The sequence below is a fragment of the Mustela putorius genome, unplaced genomic scaffold (genome assembly GCF_011764305.1).
Source record: "Mustela putorius furo isolate JIRA1106 unplaced genomic scaffold, ASM1176430v1.1 tig00003901_pilon_pilon_pilon, whole genome shotgun sequence".
Taxonomy (NCBI): domain Eukaryota; kingdom Metazoa; phylum Chordata; class Mammalia; order Carnivora; family Mustelidae; genus Mustela; species Mustela putorius.
In genome coordinates this window covers 18,003,619-18,029,872 of record NW_025422049.1, presented here as the reverse complement: position 1 = coordinate 18,029,872, position 26,254 = coordinate 18,003,619, and the positions used below count along the sequence as shown (strand labels likewise).

General features: G+C 43.0%; 1 protein-coding gene across 5 annotated transcripts in view; it reads left to right on the top strand.

The window, feature by feature from the left end:
* Positions 1-26,254, top strand: part of MID2 (midline 2) — a 98,997-nt gene that overhangs the window by 22,812 nt on the left and 49,931 nt on the right. For all 5 annotated transcript variants that reach the window (XM_004769017.3, XM_004769019.3, XM_045068235.1 and 2 more), the window contains exon 3: positions 4,615-4,710. In XM_004769017.3, the coding sequence (XP_004769074.1) occupies positions 4,615-4,710 (96 nt within the window). The remainder of the gene's footprint in view (positions 1-4,614; positions 4,711-26,254) is intronic.

Below are 26,254 nucleotides of genomic sequence, written 5' to 3'. Positions count from 1 at the left end.
GATTGAATCCCTGCATGGGGCTCCCTGCTCAGCGGGGAATCTGCTTCTCCCTCTGCCCCTCCCCCATGTTTGTGCTCTTGCTTTCTCTCTCTCTCTCTCTCAGATGAATAAATTAAAAAATCTTAAAAAACAAACACACCAGCAATTATTTGAGAGGGTTAAAGAAGCCATTTCTTTTTATGGGATGCTGTCTGGAAGACTAGGCCATGCCTGGTATCTCAGAAATGGCCAGCATTCTCCTTTTTGTGAAGGGTAGAACTGAGCCCAAACAGGCCAAGTCTACCTGATACAACTGCATGGAACTCGGATGAAAAACCGGAATGGGTGTGGACCATCAGTTTAGCTCTCTTGGGCCTTTTAAAACCTTGGTTACATTGCTAGGACCCGTGTACAATTCCATGGAAGCTGTAACGGTGTTGTCATCTGGAGGTGACTAGGGTCTCAGTGTCACGGTGCAAATGGCTTCTCTGACCCTCACACAGGGGAAGCACAGAAGGACCCAGAGGTAACCTCCTGAGGCAGGAAATGGGAGCTTCATCCTGCTTCCCTGCCAACCTCCAGTTCCCCCACCCCCACCCCTATCCCCTCCTCCCTGTTTCCTCCGGGCATATATCTCTATTCCAATCTCCCCTGCCACTCTGGCTGTCTCTTTGTCCTGTTTTCAGCTGTTCTGAGAAAGCTACGCTAATGAGGCTTGGACAGAGGGACCCTGGCCCAGGGATTCACTGGACGACGCAAGAGAAGAACAAAACAAACCCGTGTTTCAGAACCAAACCACAGCAACACAACAACAAAAAGATGCGTTTAATTTTCCATAAGCAGACTGTGTACACACACACACACACACACACTGACACACAGACACATACGTACATGTGTTCTCTTGGTCTACTTAGCCAGAGTACAGGCAAGAGAATTACTTGGCCAAATCAATGCAATCGTTCGAGCCTACAGTGGCCCCGAATTTCTAGTTCTAAATGATTCGCCAGTGCCAGGCATGATAAGGAAGAGTGAGGAAACGGAATGCATAATTGCAGCAATTCTCCGCTTCCCTTTGCATATGTTCATTATTGAGAATCAATTCCAGTTTGAGAGGAGGCTTTCATTCCTTGCAAATGAAGAGGAAGTGAGTAAGTAAATGTTCGGGGTTTTCCTCAAATTATGTCTCGTAATGTAAGAAAACAGTGGCAAAAAGCCATCAACAGATGGTGTTTTCATTAGCCAGAGATTTATTTTTCCAAGCATTTTCATATTAATGAAGTAAGGTTGAAATTAGAGTCATCTTGTCAGTTCTCGTTCTGCCGTGTTAAAATGGGCTGGCTTTCTGCAAATTGCTAGGGGACCCGAGCAAAAGAAGCATTTGCCATATTGTGACGGTAACCCCAAGGTCCATAGTCAAACCAGACCCCAAATTATGGGTTCAGCCCTAATTTTCATTTTCGGTGGCTTTACAGAAGCTGCGAGTCTTGGTGCTGGGCCATAAATGAGGAACACACAGCAGGGACCTTTAGTCCTGCTCAGCGCTATGAATTATGTATAGGCTATTAGTTTCACGACAAGTGTTGCAACAGGTTGCATGGACTTGTTAGAAAACATTTTCCCCATGGAATCCTGTGCTTGAATGGAAATGCATTACAGTTTGAAACGCAGATTTCTAATGCTGTGTCTACTCAGAGTTTATCAGCCTACATCACCTCTACCTTCTCTGTCCATATCGTCAATGGTGAGACATGGGGTTTCCACTGATCTGGGAATCTGGACCTTTGTGCTAGTAGAAGTCTTAAACTCATGGGGCCCATTGCCAATGCCCATTGTCTATCCTAAGCTGGATCATTTTATTGAACTATGTAGATCTGTCTTAACACCCCACCCAGCCCCAGCCAGATTTTCAAAAAAAATTTTATTTATCTATTTTGACAAAGAGAGATCACAAGTAGGCAGAGAGGCAGGCATAGAGAGAAGGGGAAGCAGGCTCCCCGCCGAGCAGAGAGCCCAACGTGGGGCCCAATCCCAGGACCCCAAGACCATGACCTGAGCTGAAGGCAGAGGCTTTAACCCACTGAGCCACCCAGGTGCCCCCCCGCAGCCAGATTTTTGAAGAGAAGTCCACACTTGCCACCTCCACGTCGTCACTACTGAGGGACTCCCTGCCTCTGTTCCTTTTAGCATTTGCTTCCAAACCCCACTGAAACGCCTTTTTCAGGGGTCACTGGTGACTTGTAATTACCAAATCCAACTGCTTTTACTTCGTCCTCCTATTTCTTGTCCTCTGCGTAGTGGACAGTGACAAGTCCTTTCTCGAAACGTGTTTCTCTCGATCATCCTCTCAGCTTGGCCCAGACCTGCAGTACCAACTGCCTTGAACATGACAGCTTCCTCTTAGCCAGTGTCCCTGCCCCTAGGCTCTCCTGTTTCAGTCTGCCCCACATTATTGCTGGTAGGTTGAGTTCATAAATGTGGCCCAGATTATGCCATTGTCTTGCTCCAAAGGCTTTGGCAAGTCCCCACTGCTAGAAAATAAAAATAGGTATAAACTCCCTACCTAGGCGTTTGAGACCTTCAAAACGGGACCTCCAGCTGCATTTCCAGCCTTGCTCCCCTCTCGCTTGTACCCTCTGTTCTAGCCAAATTCAACTTCTCTTCCCTGAGCCCGTCTTTATACTTTATTCTCTTTCACTCAGGTTATTCCTTGTGCATAGAACATTCCGTCCTCCTCTATCTCTGTTTGTTAAAACCCCCCTTGTCCTTCAAGACCCACCTTTGCTTCCCCTCCTCTTTCTCTTGGAATTCCCTGCCCCCTCACCAGAGCAGGTGCTCATTACCTTTTGTTGTATTCAATCTCTGAACTTCTGCCATTTCTTTTTTTTTTTTTTTTTATCTCATGACATCTCCTTAGCTTAGAGAGTGTGTCCAAATCAACAGTCGCTGCCCTTCTTTCTCCCTTCTTCACTTGGCTTAACCTTGCTAAGGAGAAGGCCACGGTTGGAGATGGTTGGGGAGTTAAAGAAGCCAGGGGAGACCCTGTGCCCAAGCCAAGAACAGTGGAATAAATGGGGAAAAATCACTTCCATGGGAATAAAGCCAAAGAGACCAAGGGAGATCTGGCAAGAAGGGAAGCAAAGATTAAGCTGGTTCTCATAATCCAGTTTGAGAACAAGGGAGATCAGACCGCCCATCTTAGAAATACATATGTCTATGGGAATACATTGTCTGGGATGGACTCATGGGCCAGTGCCAAGAATACTGAGGAGCCACACACAGCTACTTAGTGGACAAGAAAGGGGCCAAGTACACGAGTCCTCTCCCTGTTCCCCCACTTCCCCTTGCCCCCCCCTCCATTCCCTCCTATCAAAAAACATGGACTTTGCGCTACGGAGACAGCAACAAAGCAGTGTACACAACTGAGGGACGGAATGTTCGCAGAATAAGGGCCAAGAAGATGGGGTATTACATTTGGAACAGACTTTGTGGGGGTGTTGGGGTGGTGAGTAAGAGAGAAGTGGATTTGGGGACTGGTTCTAGAGGAGAAGCAGCCACCAGAGCCGAAGACTTGGGAATGAGAAGGAATATAAAAGCCCATTATCAACCTAGAGTGACTAACATTCTGTTGTTGTTGTTTTTTTTTTTTTTTTCCACATAAGGAATGGGAGGGAGTAGCTTGCTCAACGGAAAATACACTAAGAGTTCTGAGTACTGTTGTACTTCTGTTATTTGAAAGAGATTTGCAAAGTGCTTGGAATATAGTGAAAGGATCTATGTCCCAGTAAGCAATCCTAAGCAATGGGTGTCCTACCTTGATACACCAGGCATCAAGTTTTGAAGTCTGTCATCTCCAGGGGCTATTCCTTAGGGCCAAAGGAGGGAAGCTGTGAGATACAATGTTCGATTTTGATGAATCTCACTGTTAAAATACCATCTTTTTTTTTTTTCCTGAAGGAACCTACTGATAAATCTCAAATGTTTCCAAGAAAAAAAAAATAAGAAAAAAGTCATGAATACTGGGACAAAGCCGTGACCAAGGCTAGAGAACTGGGTTCTAGTCCCAGCTTTGTCATCTACTAATTACAGGACAGCAAAGAACACTTTGCCCCCATTCTGAAGCTCAGTCCTCAATGCTAATGTATCCTACCTCATGGACTGTTATTGTTATTAGATGAAATTGCCTAGCATAGTGTTTGCAAGTACTGTTTGTTCAACAGAGTTCCCTTAGTCTCCTCATCTGTAAAAGAGAGGATAATACCTCTTCTCCTTATGCCCCTGGGTTACTGTAAAGGCAAAATGAAATACTATGAAATACTTTAAAAAGGTAAAAATCTTGTAGAAAACATAAAGTTGTCTTAATATCATTAAATTCCTACATCCACGAAGTCATCAATGTTATCTTTCCTGTAATAACGAGAGCCTGGAGCAAATGCACAGTGTTATGAATTAGCACCTAGGAGAGTGCTTGGCCCACAGCAAGTGCTCAGTGTCTCTTTGAAATGAGTCGGTTGACTCTTTGTCAACCGACTGAATGATCTCCACATTAATATTGGTTCTCAAGCTCACTGAACGTTTCCTATTTTTTCCCCTCTTCCCTGTTTCCCTCTGGCTTCCTACTCTCATCGATGGCAGCAAACTCTGGAGATGAACCTCACCAACCTGGTTAAGCGCAACAGTGAACTAGAAAATCAAATGGCCAAACTAATACAGATCTGCCAGCAAGTTGAGGTATGTAATGGAAACTTTTGTGATTCTTTCAGGGGACCAGATCAGGTGATCCTTGGGGTATACTTGAGTTTTTTCAAGAGTGTAGCTCAGCCATTTGGAGTGAAGGGCTCAATGATAGTTCTGGGAAGTCTCATTCCCTTAGGAATGGGACCTTACTTGGTCCTCACTCATCACCATCCCACTTGCTCTTGTCATCAACAAATGCTCTCTCTGTTCAAGCTGTCTGTGAATTGTAAAGTGTCATACCAGTCTAAGGTTTTCGAAACCTGTTACCTACGTCAGGGCGACATCAAAGAGCAGAGCTTACAAGAGGAGTCAGTCTTTTCATCAGTTCAGTGGATGTAATGAAAGAAAGGTGTTATTTCTCTCTCTTTCTCAAGAGCACGGGATCTCAGCTATAGCATTTGGTTTTGTGTTGGTTTTGTTAAAGAGGTAACCGTAAGGCTTCAAGTCTAAAGCAGGTCGGATAAAATGTTACAGCATTCTTCCTGGGCAGTGATTGGATGAAAAGATTTCTTTCTTTCTTTCTTTTTTTTTTTTAAGATTTTATTTATTTATTTGACAGAGAGAGATCACAAGTAGGCAGAGAGGCAGGCAGAGAGAGAGGAGGAAGCAGGCTCCCTGCTGAGCAGAGAGCCCGATGCGGGACTCGATCCCAGGACCCTGAGATCATGACCCGAGCTGAAGGCAGCGGCTTAACCCACTGAGCCACCCAGGCACCCCTGGATGAAAAGATTTCTAATTCTATTTACAACCTCATGGTCTAGTTCTAAGCTTCCTTGTATGATGGATAAATGTGGTGGTTCAAGGTAAATCCTACCTAGGGATTTCTACTTAAGGGAGTGTGAGAATCTTCTAGTAAGAAAAAGAATTGTCTTATACAAGTAAGCACTCCTAACTGGAGGTCTTCAGGTCTTGCATTTCTTTTTTAAAAATTAATTAATTAATTTTAATTTTTTAAAATTCTGCTCAGTTAGCCACTGTATAGTACATAATTAGTCCTTGATGCAGTGTTCAATGATTCATTAGTTAAGTATAATACCCAGTGCGTATCAGAGCACGTGCCCTCCTCAGTGCAATACCCAGGTCTTGCATTTCTTAAAGGAGGGTGTACTTGGATGATGAGCGCACCATAACAATTTAATCCCTGCTGGACACTCCATTTGTGGAGGAGAGTGCTGCTATATGGAGGGGGTAGAGGACACTGTTAAACCAGGGGCGAGATTGTGGAAATGTAGCAGGACAGTTAGGAAGAAGCCCAATGAATGGAAAGAAAGAACTCTGGAATGTAAGTTACAAAATACGGTTCCAGTCTTGACACTGCCATTAACCAGTGATATGAATTTGAGTAAGTCACCCAGCAACTCTGCTTCAGGGTCCTTACCTGTGAAAATAAGGGATTCAACTGACTCCCTGACCTTCTGTGTGTCTTCCAAATTTCACGGGTCATGATTCTGTGAGCTACATTTTTTATTCTCTTCTTTGGTCTTTGATTTTATCCTTTACTGTGTGGGGAGAAACAAAACAGAAGGCATTTTAGAGTGCTTTTTAGCTACTCAGACTCCCTCTCTGTTCCACTCTATCAAAGCTTCTGATTATGCTGTCAGATTACAGTATAAGAAACCCACACTGGTGGAGAGACAAGGAAGTATTGTAAGCCGGAGACAAGATAAGGGATCCCTTGGCTTAGAATTCTCATGGCTGAGGGTGGGGTAACAGCTAATAGTGAATAAAACGTTGTTAGAAATTATAATTATCACCTTCCTCATTCTCATCAAAAAGACTATTAAGTATAGTGTAAGTCGTAGTCAAATTAGCAAAGTAAACAGTTTGTTTTCATTGCTTATTTGCCCTGAGACCTCTCTGACGTATTATCACCCCCCTGCCCCCCGGAAGTTGATCACTCTGACCAGCCTCACCCAGACAGAGCCCTTCCCCGCCCACTGCACCCACCAGATCTTTGTATTCAGGGCCCCACTCTTTTCAAGCAGCAAGGAGGAGCTAGTCTCATAAAACAGTGCATCCTTGTGTTAATAGAGGAGCACTCATTCTGGCCCTCTAGGTAACAGGGGATGTCTCGGTCCTCTGGCTCGAGCCTTGCAGGAGATGACAGCAGTGCTGCCAGGTACAAACCAAATGGGAGGGAAGAGCAGTCCTGCGATGAACCAGCCAAGGAGGGGCTTAAGAGGCTCCTTTAGAGATGCTTGTTAAATCCATTGCGTAGGCCGCTGTCTGCTCTGCCACACAAAAGGTCACCTTTTGCCAATACTTGCTTACGCACGGCTTTGTACCAGGTACAAAGAAAATAGCACGGGCGGGCACGATATCTGCCTTTGGATGGCTTATATGCTGTACAAATCCACCCCACTACGAATATACACGTGCGGGCAATAGAGACAATGGCATAAAATTGGTAACCGACGGTTGCCAAAGAACCACGAGATCCGATGTTAAACGTCAAGGGTGAGAGTATTTGGGGAGTTAACTCCATAGGCCCTCCAGTTTAGGATTCTGTCTTTGACAGGAAGCCCACAACATGGTTTATGGAAGAGCATGGCTGTGTTCTATGACATCATCCCTTCTGAAAGGTTAGGGATGTGCCCTAAACTTCCCCATAATAATAGGGTGAGTCCAGGGTACTTATTATACTCATTCAGCACAGAGCCTGTGTGTCCAGAAGGCTTTGGAACAAGCCCCGGGATTAAAAATGCAGTTAAAGAAGTGAATTGAGACTTCATAAATGCTTCTAAATACTTTACACAATGAAATAAATAGTAGGAGACAGGCTGTCATGAGAACCAGACACTAAAGGGTGATGTGAATGTGTGTGTGTGTGTGTGTGTGCGCGCGCGCGCGCGGGCGCGCGTTTATGTGTTTGGCGTTCTATCGAATCCAGCTTTGTCTATAGGGAAAGACTCTATTCACAGTGTGAACCAGGCCTTTCACGTTGGGCGGGGGTGGAGGAGACCAGCTAAGGCACTTCTGAGAAAACTGGAATAGGCTATTTTCCTGCCAAACCTGTTCCCCTTCCTTATTGTCTGCAAATGTTTTTGTCTTAGATTGACTTTTCATAAAGGGGCTGTAAATACTGCCTCTCTCCTGGTTCTTTCTTCTTGTTCTCTATTCTCCCCAGAAAGTAAACAAAGCTGCAGTCTTCCTATTATTACAGAAACAGAGATTAAGATCACCACAGATTTTTTAGCTGAATTCCTTAGTAAATCAGCCTGTTCCAGTTGCTGCTCAGCTTCCAGAATTCAGGGGATAGGCAGTTGGAAACTATTTTTTGGTTGGGGCTAGAGAGCATGGGAAGGAGGCAGGAGCAGAAGGAAGACTCCTTTAAATTGGTTAAGGGAGGGCCATGCTTTGACCCCCCCCCCCCCCCCGCCCCAGACTCTGGCCACTTGATCTCTATATATAGTTCTTTGTCCTTTCTCATCAGGCATCCTTTGTTTACATTTCCAAAGGAAATCTCTGTTTAATGCATAGCCAAGGGAAAATGTATACCAACAGATGAATATTTCCTCTTGGCTTCCAAGACTGTGCTCTTTTGTGAATAACAAGCATTCCTGAAAATATTGAGGGGAAGAAAAATAGTTAAGTACTTGGGGATGGGTGAGTGGACAACAAAGCATTTCTTGAGCCAACACTACGTACTTAGTGGGGTGGGCAACTTGGGAACTATAAAAGAAACATATGCTGTTACTGGCCTCTAAGAACTTTGGAGTCTAGCTCGGGGAAAATACAGTTTCTAGTAAAAAAGAGGAGTATTTAGGAAGCAGCGCGCAGTGTAGGGAGTGTGGCCTTTCCATTTTTACTTCTTTAGTCTCCTGGGTAAGTTTCAGGGCACCGAGCTGACGAAAGCATCTTCTTGGATATTTTGTGTGGCATCTGTTTTCAGCAGTCCATTCTAGAAGTCCCATGGGCAGATTAATTTCTTTCTGGTCCTTCTGAAGCCTTTTAAGGAGCTGGGTGGCTTCCCTTAGTTCAGTCTTCGCCTCATTTGCTTTCAGAAGTCTCACTGTAGATGACTCGGTGTTCTCTGTCCTTTCTGCCCATATCGTGCGCTGACAGGGTATTTGGTTTGGGAAAGGCAAGAAGCCTGACTGCTTCTCCAGGCATTAAAAAAAAAATAGGTGTTTGAACGGAAATTAATTTTTAAAACCACACTTCTGTGGATGATTTCAGCAGATGCTTCCTAAACCTTTTAGAGTGGTCGAGCTAGGAGCAAGAATTGAATCGGAAAGCATTAAAGCACAAATCTGTTTGTTGGAAGAGTCTTCTCTAAGCCCTGAGGACATGATGAAATGAAGGAGTGAGGAGAGGGAAGTCAGTGTAATCAGGGAAAATCTCACAGATAAAATGCATTTTAGCCAAATGTTTAGGGAGGAAAGATAAATGACTCGCTCCATGGAGACAGAGAGCAGAGAGGTATAAAGGAGCCTGCCGTATGGGCGAAAATGGTATGCTGTGCCCTGGGCGGACACTGGGTGAGTAGAGATAAATAGGAAACAGTCCCTGTCCTCAACTCGAGGGAACTTACCTGACAGGTAAAATGTCAAATACAATGTGAAGTGGTAATTATTGCAACGAAGCTAAGTGCGAGATGACAGGCTAGCATGGAGAAAGAAACACCCACTCTGTCCAAGGGACTTAGGAAAGACAGCAGAATGGAAATTTAAAAAAAAAAAAAGAGTTGTCTTGAAATAAGGGTAGAATTTTGCCAACGAGAGTGAGGTTAGGTGGTGAAGGGGACCCCCCATGGAAGCACACGGAAGGGTCAAGAACACAGAGCTGTGTAAGGCACATCTTGGTGAAGCTAGAATGTGAGAGGGGAGACTCATTCATTGCAAGAGGTGAAGAAGTTGCTAGGGCCTACATAATGATGAAGGGTCTTGTTGGCTTTGTGTAGGTATTTGAACCTGGTCCTGAAGACTCTGGGGAGCCATGGAAGGATTTAAAGCAGGGGAATAACCAGATAAGACCTGCATTTCAGGATTGCTCTGGCTGTAGCACCCCCCCCCCCACCCACCCAGTGGAACAGGGGTCAAAGATCAAAAGTGATGATGGCAAAGTGACCAGTTACATGGCTTTTACTGATGCAGGGAGGGACTGAGGCCCAACCTAAGGTAGTGTGGTAGTAGCGTTAGGGAGGAGAGGATACATTTAAAACATTCCTGTATCAGGATTACTTGGTGATCAGTTAGATGTGATGGGTGAAAGGGTGAGAGAATAGTAGGCTGATCCCCAGGTTTCTGGCTTGGGTTGCTGAATGGATGTGTGGCCTTTTAAGTAAGTCAGGAAGTACAATTGGAGGTCTTTCTAGACACAAGAGGTTTGTCGCACTGTGAGCTGGATAGGGAAGAAATGCTCAGTAGGCAGCTGGCTGGCTGGATCTGGAGGTCAGGAGAGAGGTCTGGGGAAGTGAGAAAGACTTAGGACTCATCAGAACCTAAGTGGCACATAAAGCCATGGAGAAAGTTGAGAACAAGGAGGCCCAGGACAGATCAGCTCAACAACAAGCTGACCTTCCCGAGATAAGTAGAGAGTGTGGAACTTTTTATGAGATTACTGACGAATGGTGTACCTTTTAAAAATTTAAATATCAGAGGGGCAGTTGGGTGGCTCAGTTGGTTATATATCTGACTCCTGGTTTTGGCTTAGGTTGTGATATCAGGGTCATAAGATCGAGCCCCATGCCAGGCTCTACATTCAGCAAGGAATCTGCTTGAGTTTCTCTCTCCCTATCACGCTGCCCCTCCCACCTGTGTGCTCTCCCTTTTTCAAAATAACTAAATCTTTAAAAAAAATTTAAGGGTCACCTGAGGCTCAGTTGGCTTAGCATCTGCCTTCAGCTCAGGTCATGATCCTGGGGTCCTGGGATGGAACCCTCACATCAGGCTCCCTGCTCAAGGGGGAGTCTGTTTCTCCCTCTCCTTCTGCCCTTCTGCTAGTCTCATGCTCATGCTCACTCTGTCTCTCTCTCAAATAAAGAAAATCTTAAAAAATTTTAAATATCAGAAGTAAATAATTCATTTGTGGAAATAATCAACATTTTAGAAATTGCCTTTGTACAGACTATAATAAATAACATTTAATGAAGATTTCCTATGTTCCAAGTAAGTGCTTTATATATGGAAACTTATTTCATCCTTCCAACAACTCAATGAGGTAAACACTATTATTACTCCTGCTTTACAGGTAAAACATTGAGATATAGGGGGATCGAAGTGATTTAACAAGGTCATGCTGCTAGGAGGTAACCGAGTGGGGGTCTGAATCCAGGTGCTTTAGCTCCAGAGCCTGGGTCTCTGACCACCCCGCTGTGCTTCCTTTGATAAAGCCAAGGCACACACTGCTTGATGTTTCTTGTCTATCCCCAGTGGTTCCTGGCCCATTGTGAGGATGGTTTGGAGTGAGTAAGGGGTGTGAGTGAGGTATGGGAACACCAGAGGAGAGCAAAAGAGAAATGAAAAACAGAAGGGAGGAAGAGCATTGGCAAAACAGCAAAGGAAGAGAAGCCTTCAAGGTGTGGAGGGTTTGATAGAGGCCCCTGCAGTAGTGGCAACATCATACGGGAAGATATCATTAGTGACCTCTAAGAGAGAAGGCTAAGCGGAAAGGCGAGGCTGGAAGACAGACTCCGAGGGTCAAGGAGAAAGTTAAGTTGTAAGGAAATGCAGACCACCACGAGTTTGATGATGAACGTGAAAAAGAGAAGTAGAGTGGTGGTTATCTACCTCTTGAAGTGCAGGACAATCTGACTCACAAACACACATGTAAGCTCTAGTCGTTTATTCTGTGACCGGGTAGCTGCTAGCAGGAGTCACCACGTCCACTCTGACTCATAGAACACATGCCTCATTTCCCTTTCTCACTTGGCTTCCAGCCACCTTTCCAACCCAGGGCCCTCTTGCCTAGCTCCAAAGCCCCAGTTTCTACAATTCTGTCCTTCCAGAAATGGTACGTAGGTTCTTGGATGCAGCACGCCCTGGTAGCTTTGGAACTGGACGAATGGGGGTCCTGCTCGCTGTTGTAACCTTGGGCATGTAACTACTCCGTGTTCGGTTTCATTATCTGTAGAACCTAGACTAATCCTACCTTAAAGGGAAATGTACTACATGCAAAGCCCCTGCCAAGGTGCCTGGGATAGTCAAGACTCAATAAACGGTCGTAGTAATTCTGTTGTGGTGAGAGGAGTAGAAGTAATAGTCGGAGCAGCTGTCAGCTGTTGTAGTACTAAGTGGTATTTCTGGGCACCACTCCTTTGCCAGAGATTCCTCTCCCAGACCTCCAGACTTCTAGAGGTATTTATCTTTATTTCTGAGGGTGGGGAGGACAGTGATTCCCGAATGCTCATCAATTTCAAATTTAATGTGCATGAACTAGAACGCTCCTCAGGAAGGGCGGTGTAGCGAATTGCAGCACTAAAAATGTCGGCGACCTCAGCCATATGACCCTATTCAATGACCCATCCGCATCTCTGCAAACGTGGCCCAGTAGAAAGGGGTCTTGCGCTCCATAAGCTGCTCATTTTCAGTTACCAAATTAAGTTTTACCTAGTGGGGAAAAAGTCCCCTGCCCTAAAGCAAGAATATTGAAGGGAGTCCTTAATTTGATACTTAAGTAAACTCACCTATTATCCTGCCCAGATCCCTCTCGATTACTGCCTCTAAGCAAAGACAAAAAGAAAAAAAAAGTTTTAGGGAGGGGACACATACTTTCATTTCTCTTGGTTTTAAAACAAGAGAGTTCTTTGGGATTTTTAAAAGGTTTAGTAGCCAAAACGTTCTGGATTTTTGTGAGAGATCACAGAGCAAGTCGAGCCTACTTAACAGCTCCCGAGGAAGATTTGGGCTACTAGCACCTGGTGAGAATAAAATAGCTATTTTGAAACCAATGTGGAATTATAGATGGAAAAAATGATTTCCATGAACAATGAAAAATAAGTGCATAGTGACCTAGTCAGTCCATTCATTTATACCACTGAAATGATTAATTCACTGTATTATGTTGAATCCTATTAAGTATATGGTAATTGACATTTAATATAGATGAAAAACTTAAATCAACTGCAGAATCCAAGGTGTGGGCAGAACCTATTTTTATACTAGGAAAGCCAGTGCTTTATAATTTTTCAGTCATCTAAAGCGTTCCATTCTTTTTCAACCATACTTTTTGACAATTCTTGCTAAATTCCAGCAGAATAAAAAATTCAAGGACGTGAACTGCTGCGTTTGAAATATTTGGAGAGTATGGACACATGGCAGGTTGTAAGGCTAAAAGGGTTAGATTAATATTGTTTTTCCTCTCCTCCTGCCCCACATCTGTAGGACATATAAGCTGTCTGGTGGAATCATGTTTTCATAGTCAAAACAGTTCATAGAGGCACGCACTCTCGTTCTGTTTTTGCATTTTCTTTGGTGCAGTGAAGCTCATTTTATAGCGCCATTTCCCATCTGCTGCTTCCTCCTCCAGTTCCCGTTTCTCAAGTGTGCAAATTCCAGGTTACTCACTGAATGACCAGAACACCTGCCTCATTTTGGATCCCCTCTTGGCTCCGCTCTTTGCCCAGCCCATCCAGGTTCCCCATTTCTAGCATTCCCTTGGAAAGTTGGTGGAATTCTAAGAATTCAAGGCAAAGTCCTTTCAAGCCCACTCTGTACCTTTAAATGTTTCCAGTTCTACCCCTACCTACCTCCAATCTTTCTTGCCTCGATGTAACCCCCTCAAAACCAAACCAAACCAAACCAAAACAAAGACAAAAAGCCAACACCATGATGACAGACATGCACATAGCCATTGAGATACCCTTTCTGGGGGTGCCTGTGTGGCTCAGTCGGTTGGGCATCTGCCTTCTGCTTAGGTCAGGATCTCAGGGTCCTGGGATCGAGCTCCAAGTCGGGGCTTCATGCCCAGCGGGGAGCCTGCTTCTCCCTCTGCTTCTGCCCCTCCCCACTACTCGTGTATGCTCTCTTTCTGTAATAAATAAAATCTTAAAAAAAAAAAAAAAGAAATGCTCTTTCTGCCCCCGCCTGTCTAGAGAATTCTAGCTGTGTGATAAGGGTGAGCAGGGTTTGGGAGTGGGAAAGCATCCTAATGCTCCATACTAGAGGCATTCTTGTCCCTGATCCCACAACCCTGTGGTACCACTGGTGGCACTCTTGTTTTACGGATGAAAAACCCAAGGATGCGAGAAGTTAGAAATTTTTTTTTTCTCCCTTCATTAAACAGCTCTAGAGGCATCAGTGATCTCGTTGGAGGCTTGGTCCATGGCAAGCCTCTCAGGGACGGATCTCTGAGTCCGGAGCAGCTCTGTCCTCACAGCCCTTCACAGGGAAGCAGAGGGAGGATTGCCTCTGGAGTTGGCAGAGGGAAGCAGGAGTGTCCACTGTCAAGGCACTTGTACTTGCTCTGATTATTTTTGTGCTGTGAGACCCAAGTGAGGGCTGAAAATAGAGCGGGCAGCTATAGGTTACTGATACAGCTCCAAGTCACACGGGCAGTTTACTGTGGGACATGTACTTCCTTCCCGAGGTGGCTTGGTGGGGTCCTCCTTCAAGGCTCATGCATGAGCGTGTTGCCAGGTGGAAGAAGTCTCCACACCACACATGCTCCCCTTAATAGTTACAGAAGAGGTAGACAGCAAAGATGTACTCTCAAAAGCGGACTCAGTGTTATCACATTGAAACAGCCAGCGCATAAGTACAATACCCCAAACCTGCAAATACACAGATTTCCTCAGAAAAAAGAGTGGGTCTATTGTCATTTTTAATGATGGACCCCTGTCCTTTGGTGGAAATTATTGAGAAGTGCACGTACGCCCAGGGAATCAACTCTTTGTGCCACACCTCAACCCCTGCCCACTACTCCTCTCCGATTGTATCTCCCATCCAAGTATACCCCATTCTCAGGCAGTTCTGGAAGTTCTCATTCCTGCCAAGGGCTTGGTGTGCATTAGCTCATTTAATCCTCACAATTACCTGGTGTGGAAAGTACCGTTACAATTCTCAGTTTGCAGCTGGACAAACTGAGACGCGGGGCAGATAACTAATTTGCAGAAAGTCACAGATAAGTGGCAGAGGGAGGGTTGGCATCCAGCCAGACTCTGGAGTCCCCGCTCTTATAACAACATGCTGTATTGAAAGTGAAGCAAAAAAGCTGACAAGATTTGTCAGTCAGTGGCTCTATGTACCGCCTTTTGCACATTGCTGATTATTGTGCTTAAGGTCAGGGTAAGGATAGATGTCTATCTGCATAACCAGTCTTGGTGTGTTATGTGAGTGTGGGTCCATGTGGGAATGGCCTGCTGTGTATCTGGAGCAGTATGTGGGTGTGCCTTTTTTAAAAAATTATTAATTTATTTGAGAGAGAGAGAGAGAAAGAGAGAGAAAGAGTATGAGTCAGGGGAGGGCAGAGGCAGAGGGAAAAACAGGCTTCCCGCTGAACTAGGAGCCCGATGTGGGGCACTATCCCAGAACCCTGGGATCCTGACCTGAGCCGAAGACAGATGCTTAACTGACTAAGCCACCCAGGCGCCCTGGGTGTGCCTTTCTTTGTGGTGATACGCTTTCATAGAGCATGCCCATGATCTTATATGCCTTTGTACTTGCTATATGCATCTGTCTGTTTTGCAGATGGCAGCCTGGTGTTCATCTCATGTCTGTGTGTGTGTGTTTGTATGTGTGTGTGTGTGTTTTGGGATGATACTGTTAAGAGGGCATATGTGGAAAGAAGAACGTATGTCCAGTGAGAGAATTGGTGTTTAAACTGGGCCATGAGGTCCTATTTGACCTCTGGTGGTGGTTGTCATTTTTTCCCTCAGAGGGTTCTTCACAAACCCTTGGTATTTTCCACATAAAGAAGGAGAAACCTGGACACAGCTGGAGGAGACTGCCTTTTGTTTCCCCCAACTGGAAGTGTTGTCTCTTGTGTTCAGAGCAGGTTTCTCCTCTCATCTCCTTTATATCCCATGCCGATTTCCAGCTTCTCCTTAGCAACATCAAAGGCACGAGACAATCACTGGCTTTGGAATAATTTCTAAACCAGTAAAGCTTTAGCTACAAAATTGCATTGGACCAATGGGAGTCCATGTCCTATAGAGCCCCAGAGTTCCACCTTTAGCTCCTCCACGCCCACTCTATATCCGGGTAATTGCGCACTGGCACAGATCAGAGGGTGGAGGAGCTCACAAAGATGTCTTCCTAGAAACATGTCAGGTGGAGAGGCAGTCACAGGACACGAGGGCGATTAGAGAAGATGAGAGGACAAGGCAGGAGAGGATCACAAATGGGAGGTAGTCAGAAAGTATTTGAAAACGAAGGGGAAAACAATCACAGTGTGCCAGTTTACTACCGAGTGCACACACAATGGAATTCTTGCCAAATCTGTGGGGTGTTCTAGCATCCGAAGAGCTCCGAATTTTCTAGCTTCCTGGGGGCTATTCTGGGATTCTGATTGCCACCCAGCCATCAGCCAAGAAATATGAACTATTTTAAGAGGATTCCATTGGCTTTCGAATGAAATGGGATCTATGTTATATTGGTAGCACAGAGAGAACATTTATATTTAAGAAGCAAAAAAGAAAAAAAATCTGATCTCACACATGAGTAGGCAAATTGTATATTGTCTGCACGCCAGGGAGTAGAATTAAACATCTTCATGCTTTCATACTCCATTTCTGTCAAAAACAGGGTTATTGGCAGCAAACCATGTGAAGAAAACCACTGACCTCCAGTAAGTCCATGTTTAATGCTAACCCACTGTACAGTTGCTAACCCAGTAATGTGTCGTTAGCTCAGTAGGTGAAAGCAAATGACCTGCCCTGGGTTTTGGTGTTTATTATTTAAGGTCTTTTAAATAGCAGCTACCCTTATAGAGAGTCAGTAAGCCCTACGTCACTTTTTCCTCTGTGAACCTTGATCAGAAGGTATTTATTAAACTCCACTGAGTGCTTAGTTAGTTTGAAGTGCTCTGGGGACTAGAGCAGGTACGTAAGTCACTGTCTTTGTCTTCAAGGACATTATTGGGTGTGAAATTGTGTGATACCAACTGAACGTGCTGTTAAGAGTTCAGAGGAGGGGCACCTGGGTGGTTCAGTGGGTTGAGCCTCTGCCTTCGGCTCAGGTCATGATCCTGGGGTCCTGGGATTGAGCCCTGCGTTGGACTCTCTGCTCAGTGGGGAGCCTGCTTCCCCCTCTCTCTCTGCCTGCCTCTCTGCCTACTTGTGTTCTCTGTCTGTCAAATAAATAAATAAATGAATAATCTTAAAAAAAAAAGTGTTCAGAGGAGCGGGAGGCTGAGGAATGCTAACATGATAATCCCTATATCATCAGTAGCTACCATTCCCTGATGCATAGTATGTGCTCTTGTGCTATGTGCTTCACAGACATTATCTCATTTCATCCTCTCAGTTCCCTCTGAGATAGGCACTGTCATTATCCCCACTTATTTCAGATGAGGAAATGCAGATAACTAAGTGACTTATGCAAGGGATGTGATGGCACGTGAGATTTAGAGAGGCAGGGAGAGACCTGATCACAAAAGACCTTAAGGCTCCTGTTAAGAAATTTGGAATTAATCCCAAGGTCAGAGGAAAGCCAGTTAAAAGTTAGTGTGAAGCCATTTCAAGCATGGAAATAGCGTGTCTTTAAAGAGATTATGCTGCCTGGCTGCTGGGTTAAGACCACATTGAGAAGATTCAAGTTCGAAGACGGAGGGACCAGGTAGGTGGCTGTCATAGCACAGTGCCTGGTGTATATATAGTAGGTGCTCGGTGCACGTTTGTTGGGTGGATGAGTAGTTAGGTGGATGGATGGGAGTAATTTAAGGAGGAGATTTTAGAGGACAGAACAAGTGAAGTAACAATAAAGGATAGAAAGGGACAGATTTGACTTACATTACAGAAGTAAAATGTATGTTATGATCCAATGATCCTTCACTGGATATAGGGGATGAGAAAGGGGAGTTAAGAATGATGTCCAGGTGGGCACCTGGGTGGCTCAGTGGGTTAAGCCGCTGCCTTCGGCTCAGGTCATGATCTCAGGGTCCTGGGATCGAGTCCCACATCGGGTTCTCTGCTCAGCAAGGAGCCTGCTTCCTCTTCTCTCTCTCTGCCTGCCTCTCTGCCTACTTGTAATCTCTCTCTGTCAAATAAATAAATAAAATCTTAAAAAAAAAAAAAAGAATGATGTCCAGGATTTCTGAGGGGCCAGCTGTGCCATTCATTCATTTAAAGGACATTAGAGAAGAATCGCATCTAAAGGAGAAGGATATGGGAAGGAGTTTAGGATGGAAATAAGGATAAGCAAGGTGAAAAGGAATCTTTTGGGGGTGACAGAATTATCCTAAAGTTGGATTGGGGTAGTGATTACATGATTCTGTAAAATTCCCCAAAATCATTGAATCGTCCCCTTAAAATGGGTGCACTTTGTGGTATGTAAATGGTATCTAAACAAAGATTTTAAAAATTAAAAAATAAAAGATAAACAATAAAAAATAAAAGATAAACATCATATAGATGGTATTGAAGCCTTAGAAGTGGGTGAGATCCCATAAGAGAGTTTGTGTATTAGAACTCTCAGAATACTGGCATCTTAAAAGCACAGGCAAAAGAGCTAGAGTGACCAAAGGACAGCTAACAGAATTAGGGCCATGGAACCTGAGGGAAGAGAGTATAATATTTACAGAAGAAGTAAATGAATGATCTTTTTTGTTTTAATGAGAGAAGGGACATAAATATCTTTAACTGCCAGTGGGAAGGAGCCATTTGACAGGGAGAGGTTGAATGGAGGAAAGAGAGGCGAAGATGAATCAAGCAAGGACTGGGAGAGGATGGGATGCAGAGCACAGGCAGAGGAATGAACTTTCTAGTAGGGGATGAGAGATCTCGCTTCTTTGTAACAGACAGGAGGGAAAGATGGTTTAGGAGGCGGATATGTTTATTTGTTTGTTGTGAGAATTGGAGGGAATTCTCTAGGGTGAATTCTTTTTTCTTTGTGAAGAAAAATGTAAAATCATTTGCTGTGTTTTTACTATAAGTGAGAGAGGAGGTGGTGAGGATGGAACTTGGAGGACTGTAAGAGTCGAATCCACTGCATGGATCAAGAGAGAGCTATTAAGAGAAATAACAGGATCAGTAGGAAACATTGGGAGCCCATTTGAAGCTGAACACTATGAACTGATTTATTTGTTTGCTTGTTTTATATTTTTTTTTTTTTTGAGAAAGAGCATGAATGGGGGGCGGGGAGAGGGGAGGAGCAGAGGGAGAGGGAGAATCTTAAGCAGGCTCCACACACAGCACAGAGCCCGATGCGGGGCTTGAGCTCATGACCCTGAGGTCATGACCTGAGCCTAAATCAAAGGTTGGGTGCTTAACTGACTGAGCCCCACAGGTGCCCCTGGGCACTGTGAATTTAAAGGGGAATCAGTCTATGCTTGTGTGATCAGCATATAGGTCACACTTAAAACCATGAAAATGAAAATGCCCAGGGAGAGTATGCTGCTTAGGTGAGGGGCGACTAGCGATCTATCTATCTATCTATCTATCATCTATCATCTATCTAATGTATCATTATATTAGTGATACAAACCTTTTATGTCACCTGTGTTGTGATTTTTTTTTTTGTTTGCCATTTATTTGCTTGTATAGCTTTTGTATTTTTTTTTTTCTTCTGGCTTGTGGAGGAAGGTCTTTCCTCCCTAAATTTCTTCTCATATTTTTAGTGACTTTCTTTTTTTTTGTATTTCATGGCTTTAATAGATCTGGAGTTTATTTTAGGATATAAGGTTTTGCAGCTTATTGTAGGATATTGAGTTTTGTTTTCCTCCAGATAAATAGCTACTATACCAAGACCATTTATTCATATGACAGTCCTTATCCCACTCAGTGGATTTGCCACCATTGCCTTATATTGGGTTTCCATATGTACTTGGACCTATTCTAGATTCTACTCTGTTCCACTCATTTAACTTGATGTTCATATGCCAATACCTTCTATTTTCATTATAGTGGATTTATGGTAACTTTTAATATTTGGTGATATCCACTACTTCTTTGTCATAATTTTCTTGCTATTCTTGGATATTTTGTTCTCATTCTATGCATGAACTTTAAAATAATTTTATCCAGCTACAAAATATACTCCATTTGGGTTGTGATTATCACTGTATTACAGTTATTAAGTTTTGGAAGAAATGATGATAAATTTTCCCAATCAGAATCATGGTATATCTCTGCATTTTTTGTAAGTTTTATTTTGGGGAACTTCTTCTGAATATTTTATTGTTTTCCTCAAATAGGTATAATAGCTTTCTTACTAAATTGATCCTTAGGCATTTTATGATCTTTTTTAAAAAAATTAACAGATAATGTATTATTTGTTTCAGGGGTACAGGTCTGTGAATCATCAGTCTTACACAATTCACAGCACTCCCCATAGCACATACCCTCCCCAATGTCCATCACCCCGATTTCCTATCCCCCCCAACTCCCACCAGCACCCCTCAGTTTGTTTCCTGAGATTAAGAGTCTCTTATGGTTTATCTCCCTCCCTTCACCCCCGCCCCCACCGCCTTGCCTCTCAAATTCCTCATATCAGAGAGATCATAAGATAATTGTCTTCCTCTGATTGACTTTTGTTCCTGTTGTGAATGGGTTGCTTTTCTATTTCCATTTAAAACAGCATATGGAGAAAAGCTCTTGATTTTATGTATTTTTTTATATACAACAATCTTACCAAATTAAGTCTCTTAACAAAAAAAAAAAAAAAAAAAACAAAAAAAAAAAACCACAACAACAAAAAAAAAACAAAAAACCACCAAACAAACCTAGAGTCTCTAAGGCTTATCTGAAGTACTTATTTCTCTTTTAAGCCAATATTTATACCAGTTATTTAATTTTCTCATTTTCTTTTGCCTCAGCTGAAACATTAAAACACTGCCGAATGATAGTGGTAATTTCAGCATCCTTGCCTTATTCATGATCTGAGAAGGACTTTAGCATTTTCCCCATCTAGTATGATGTTTTGGTATTTTTTAGCATATTTAAAAGTTATGATTTAGGTAGAGTTTTTATTTGGATTGGCTGCTTAAAAGTCACCATGGTGGGAGTCTTTGCACCATGGAAATCAGCAAGCACTACAAATAGTGGCTTTTTTTGAGAGTGAATTATTAAATGACCAGCACACTGTTGTCTATGAGTATATCCCCTTTCCATTGTCAGTATTGTGTTTTTTGTTTTGTTTTCCTTTTTCTTTTCCCATAATCAGGATTTTCAAAGAAACTGCTCTTGATTTTAATTATTCTTTGTATGATAGTTTCAATTTGATTCTATTAATTTCAGCTTTTTAAAAATGAAATCCTCTCTTCTGATTTCTTTTCATTTATTTCATTTTCATTTATTTCATTATTTTCAAGTTTCTCCTAAGTTGAAAAATTAACTCATTTATTTTCAATCTTTATACATTTTCCTGAGTAGAGCTTTAACTGTATCCTGTCGATATCTTATTAAGTGTGTTTTTTCATTATTTTCTATAAAATAAAGAATTTCAGGTTTGATTTCCTCTTTGATTCTAAAATTACATAGGGGTGTGTGTCTTAATTTCCCAGTGATTTCGGATTTAAGGGTCTATATTTTTGTTATTTTTTTATTTTACAAGATTCTGATCAGAGAAGGTAGACTATAAAATCTCTACTTTTAAAAATCTGTGTTATATTGTTCTTTGTGGCTAAGTATATGATCAGTGGTCAAAGTTCCATGAATAGAAGAGAATAAGGTATATTTTCTATAGGATACAAAGTTCTAGATGACTTTTACATTGTTTTATTTGCAGATTACAAAAAAAATGCTCTCTATCCTTGCTTATTTTTTCAGTGTGAAACCTACTTACTTCATCTGTTGATTTCACACTGTATTTTTTTAATCTTACCCTTTCTCTATTTTTAAGAATATTTATTTCCTAGAAGTACAACTGACAGTTTAAAGCAAAGGCACATTTTTAAAGTTATTAATACATATTGTCAACAATCTCTGCTCACCAAGGCAATTTATACTCCCACCAGAAATGTACAAGGGAGCAGATGGGGCTTTCCTAAGTTTTCCTCTGCCATGCTGTTGAGGAATGCTACTGAATTCAGTCACCTACATTTGCCTTTTTTTTTTTTTTTGTCCTCTCTCTAAGAGAAAAATTCTTGGATGCCAGGCAGTAGTTGAGAGCTGGAGCTCCCACTGGATTAGGGTTAGGGTCAACAGAACTCATGGATGTCATCTGGTAGGCCTTGTATTCCTATAGCAAATAAAACCATTGAGTCTTTAGGGTTCAGGTTGCCTCAATCCAGAAAGAGGTCAGAGAAATCAGTGGTTTTGATTAAGCAGTTAAATATCCCCATGTTGGGGGCGCCTGGGTGGCTCAGTCAGTGAAGCATCTGCCATCGGCTCAGGTCATGATCCCAGGGTCCTGGGATGGAGTTCCATGTCTGGTTCCCTGCTCCGTGGGGAGTCTGCTTCTCCCTCTGCCCCTCCCAGTGCTCATGCAATCTCTCTCTCTCTCTCTCTCTCTCTCTCTCAAATAAAGAAATAAATAAAATCTTAAAATAAATAGCCTTATGTTGGTCTTTAAGTAGCTCCCTCTATAGTTCTTGCTGCCCCCACACCTGAATCCCTGAGACTATGACTGTCTTTGTCCTGTCCAATAACTGACTTCTTTTTTTTTTAAAGATTTTATTTATTTATTTGTCAGAGAGAGAGTGAGCAAGAGCGCAGGAGCAGGGGAGCAGCAGGCAGAGGGAGAGGGAGAAGCCGACTCCCCGCTGAGAAGGGAGCTGGGTGCAGGTCTTTATCCCAGGACTCTGGGATCATGGCCTGAGCCAAAGGCGGATGCATAACTGACTGAGCCACCCAGGGGGCCCTGATTGATTTTTCTAATATTTCTTTTAAAACTTGTTTTCTTGGACACTGAAATTCCTGATGCTTCACGAATGAAGGAAAACTTCTGTACAGAGATCTGTATTTTCACAAAGGACATACATTCTGACAGTAGAATTTTAAGGGTCAAAAATTCAAGTGGAGGCAGTGCATGGTAATGATGGAGTCTTCTTTTTTTCCCATTGTATAACAGTGGTATTTAATTATTCTTTAGAAATATGCATGGCCTTTGAAAACTCAGTATTAAATTCCTCTTCATAAATTATCTGAGTCAAACAAGTCAACTGTAAAAGCACATTTTTAAATATAATTCAGAAAATTTAAATATGGGGCATGCCTTAGAGGAATGTTATTAAGGAATTATTTATTCACTGTGATTATGCAACAAAACATCCTTTTATTTTTGAGGCATAAACTGAAGTATTTAGGGGTGAAATGATATACAGTGTTTTGCATTTGCTTTAAAATACTCCAGCAAAACAAGGCGGGGGTGGCTACAAGGCATTTCCTCATATTCTCTGGTTTTGAATATGCTTAGAAAATTTCATAATAAAAATGTTTAAAATGATAACAACCGCCATCACCACAGCCAGTAAAAAAAAATGCTAAAATGTATAAAGAAAACATCTTTAAGTTTTCCCTATCCTCTCTCCGTCGAAATTGGGTATGGCCTGGCTTATTTTTTGTCTACCAAATCCATTTCTCTCAGAGTCACATTGCTTGAAGCTCCTTGGGGAAGAAAATGTGATGACAGGGAAAGAGCCAGGTGTGAGAACGAAACCACACTACTGTCCAAAGGCACAGGAAATTGGCTGCTGATCAACCCATCCTTCCTTAGAAAATGCATTTGGAATCTGGTGCTGGAGATGTGCGATCTGAACTCGAAGAGATCATAAGCCCAAATCCCTGCAGAATATTCATGTTCAGAACAGGGTCGATGAAATTAGCTCGCTAGTCAAGTAAGGCCACCTCAGCCCTTTTGGTTCTAGATGAAATGAAGAAGAATGATTTATAGAATAGAAGTAATTTCTGAGTAATAACTTCAGCCTTCACGTGACTTAGAGTCGTGTGTGCACACACGCTTACAAGTCACAAGTTCCCAAACTGTCTCAATTAACCGATAAATGATTATGGAAATTTCTATTGTAAACAGTAAATCATCAAGAGTTGAAATGCCAGCCAACCTATTTTACAGTCAGAGAAGTAAATGCACACATAAATCAAAGCCTGAACCTCCACTTTCTGGCAAATAAGAACTGCGTATTTACAGACTAGAGCATCAAGTTGAGGTGGTGGAGTGAGGAAGGGCATCCATATTACTTAACTACTAACTATGGTCCAGGTTCGTGCTAAGACCTTTATCTCTATTTTCTATTTGATTCTTACAACAACCTGCAAGATGGGTAATAATTATTTCTGTTTCACTCATCAGAAGTGGGGGCGGCTCAGAGATGTCATTGACTTGTTTGAGGTCACTCAGCTTGTAAGTGTCAAAGCTGGAATTCAGGCTCAGGTCTGCTTGAATTCAAATCCAGAGCTTTCCACTCTACTTTGCTGCCTTCTGGGAGAAAAAGGTGCTGAGAAGAAATGGAAACTTAGAACATGAAAATCCTCAAAAAGAAAAAAAAGGAAAGTGGTTCCCCCCCCCCTTAAAACACACACACACACACACACACACACACACAAAACCAGTTACAGTTACAAAAAAGAGTGATCAAAGGGCAGGCTAACTTTGATGGTTAGAATGGAATAAGGAATCTGAAGGAGCCCTGGCCTTGGGATTAGAAAAACTGGTTTGGGTTGTAACTCCATTACTTGATAGCTTTTATGACTTGGATAATTTACTTTTACCTCTCTGGGTCCTCATTCATAACATGGTTTCCTCATTCATAACATGCAGACAGTAATGCCTGTCCTATCTATCTCATAAGGTTGTTACAGAGATCAAATACAGAGATCAGACCTATCGGAAAGCGCTCTCTAGGCTAAACCACAACAACCTGCACAGCTGTAACAACTCCACTACTTGTAGTTACTGATTTCTTTGATTAACGGTAACAACGGATTAAGCTCTTTGGAATTTCCCAGCAAGTTGAGGTTCCTTGTCCTTTGCTTTGTATTTTCTCTCGAAGCTGATGGATTTCCCCAAATGAGGAACTGAGCCCGGAGCCCTAGGGAGAAAGTAGAGACCCAGAGTAAATTGCACTCTGTGCCCCCCTAGACCCTCACCGTTTATATATAGGTGAGTGTAGCCTTTTGTCTGAGCAAGTGTGATGATGGGCACACAGATCTGTCTGCTTTGTCCTAGTGGCGGTGAAGAGAGATTGTGAATTATAGGCATTATATACACAGAAACACACACACACACACACACACACACACACAGAGAGAGAGAGAGAGAGAGAGAGAGAGAGAGAAACCTCTGGACTTCTCACCATAAGACAGCATCCATCAGGCTGGAATCCCTGGATGGGCCAGTGGAGCTTAGGGCCATATACTTTCACAGCGCCATACTCTGTTCATAGTTTTGACAACTGTCTCTCATCCTTCCTCGTCAGTACACAGGCAGGTTGACTGGTGGGTTCCCTGCTCTGGAGAGCGGGGATTGGATGTGGGAAGGTGCCTAGTCATCAGTGCAATAACAAGCATTTTAATGAGCCCCCAAAGTGTCGAGCTGTACTGTGCTTGGAGCTGAGAGTGCAGGACGCATGGGTTCCTCTCCTTCAGGGAGCACCGCAGAGGAGACTAAAATGGAACGTAATTACAGCATTATATTTTTATACACGAGGGAATGTGTTAGGTAGCTTTCTTGCTTACATACCTATTTCTTCTCGACTCAACCTAATATCTTTTGGGCTCTGAGCCTGGGGCATTGTGTTAATTATGGGGGAACCCAGAGCAGAAAAACAGAGAATAACAAGCAGGGGGCAGCCAAATTTCTTCCCAGCCAAGGGTGTGAAATGGAATTGGTGCTTTGTCAGAAATCAACATTTGACCTCCTTCCTGGCATCAGCCCCTGCTCTCAACGGAGGGAGTAGATGATGGTCTGGTTCCTGGGAGGAAGAGAGACCATATTATCTTCTGAGACTGGGCAGACCCTGTCCAGCAGTGTGGAGGTAACCGCATTTGGGGAGGAGGTCTAGGTGCTTAAAGTGTGAGGAGAATAGGAGAAGGGACATGGCAATCTCAGGGACAAGCAAATCGTGACCCAGTATGTTCCAGAAAGCAAAAGTAGACACAGAAACAGGATAAAAAACCAGATGGTGAAACAGTGCTAACCTGTTCATTATCAGAAAACCCCAGAAGCTATAGTCGTTATAGCAAGAGCAGTCCCAGTCGTCATCATCACGATCATAGTTGTCAAAACTGAACCAAACAGAAACGACAGTTTGACTAGCTATCACGTATCAGAAAATGTATTCGGTGCTTGACACCTGTGATTTCATTTAATAAACATATGCAAAATCCTTTGAGGCTATTGCTAGTACTGTCCTCGGTCACAGAAGGGGAAACTTGGCCCACCCACTCAAGACCAAACAGGTGGCTGGTAAAGCAGCAGAGCCAAGAGACTAATGTTAGGCTGTCTGACTTGAAAGCCCATTCTTCTAATGATCGCCAGTTCTA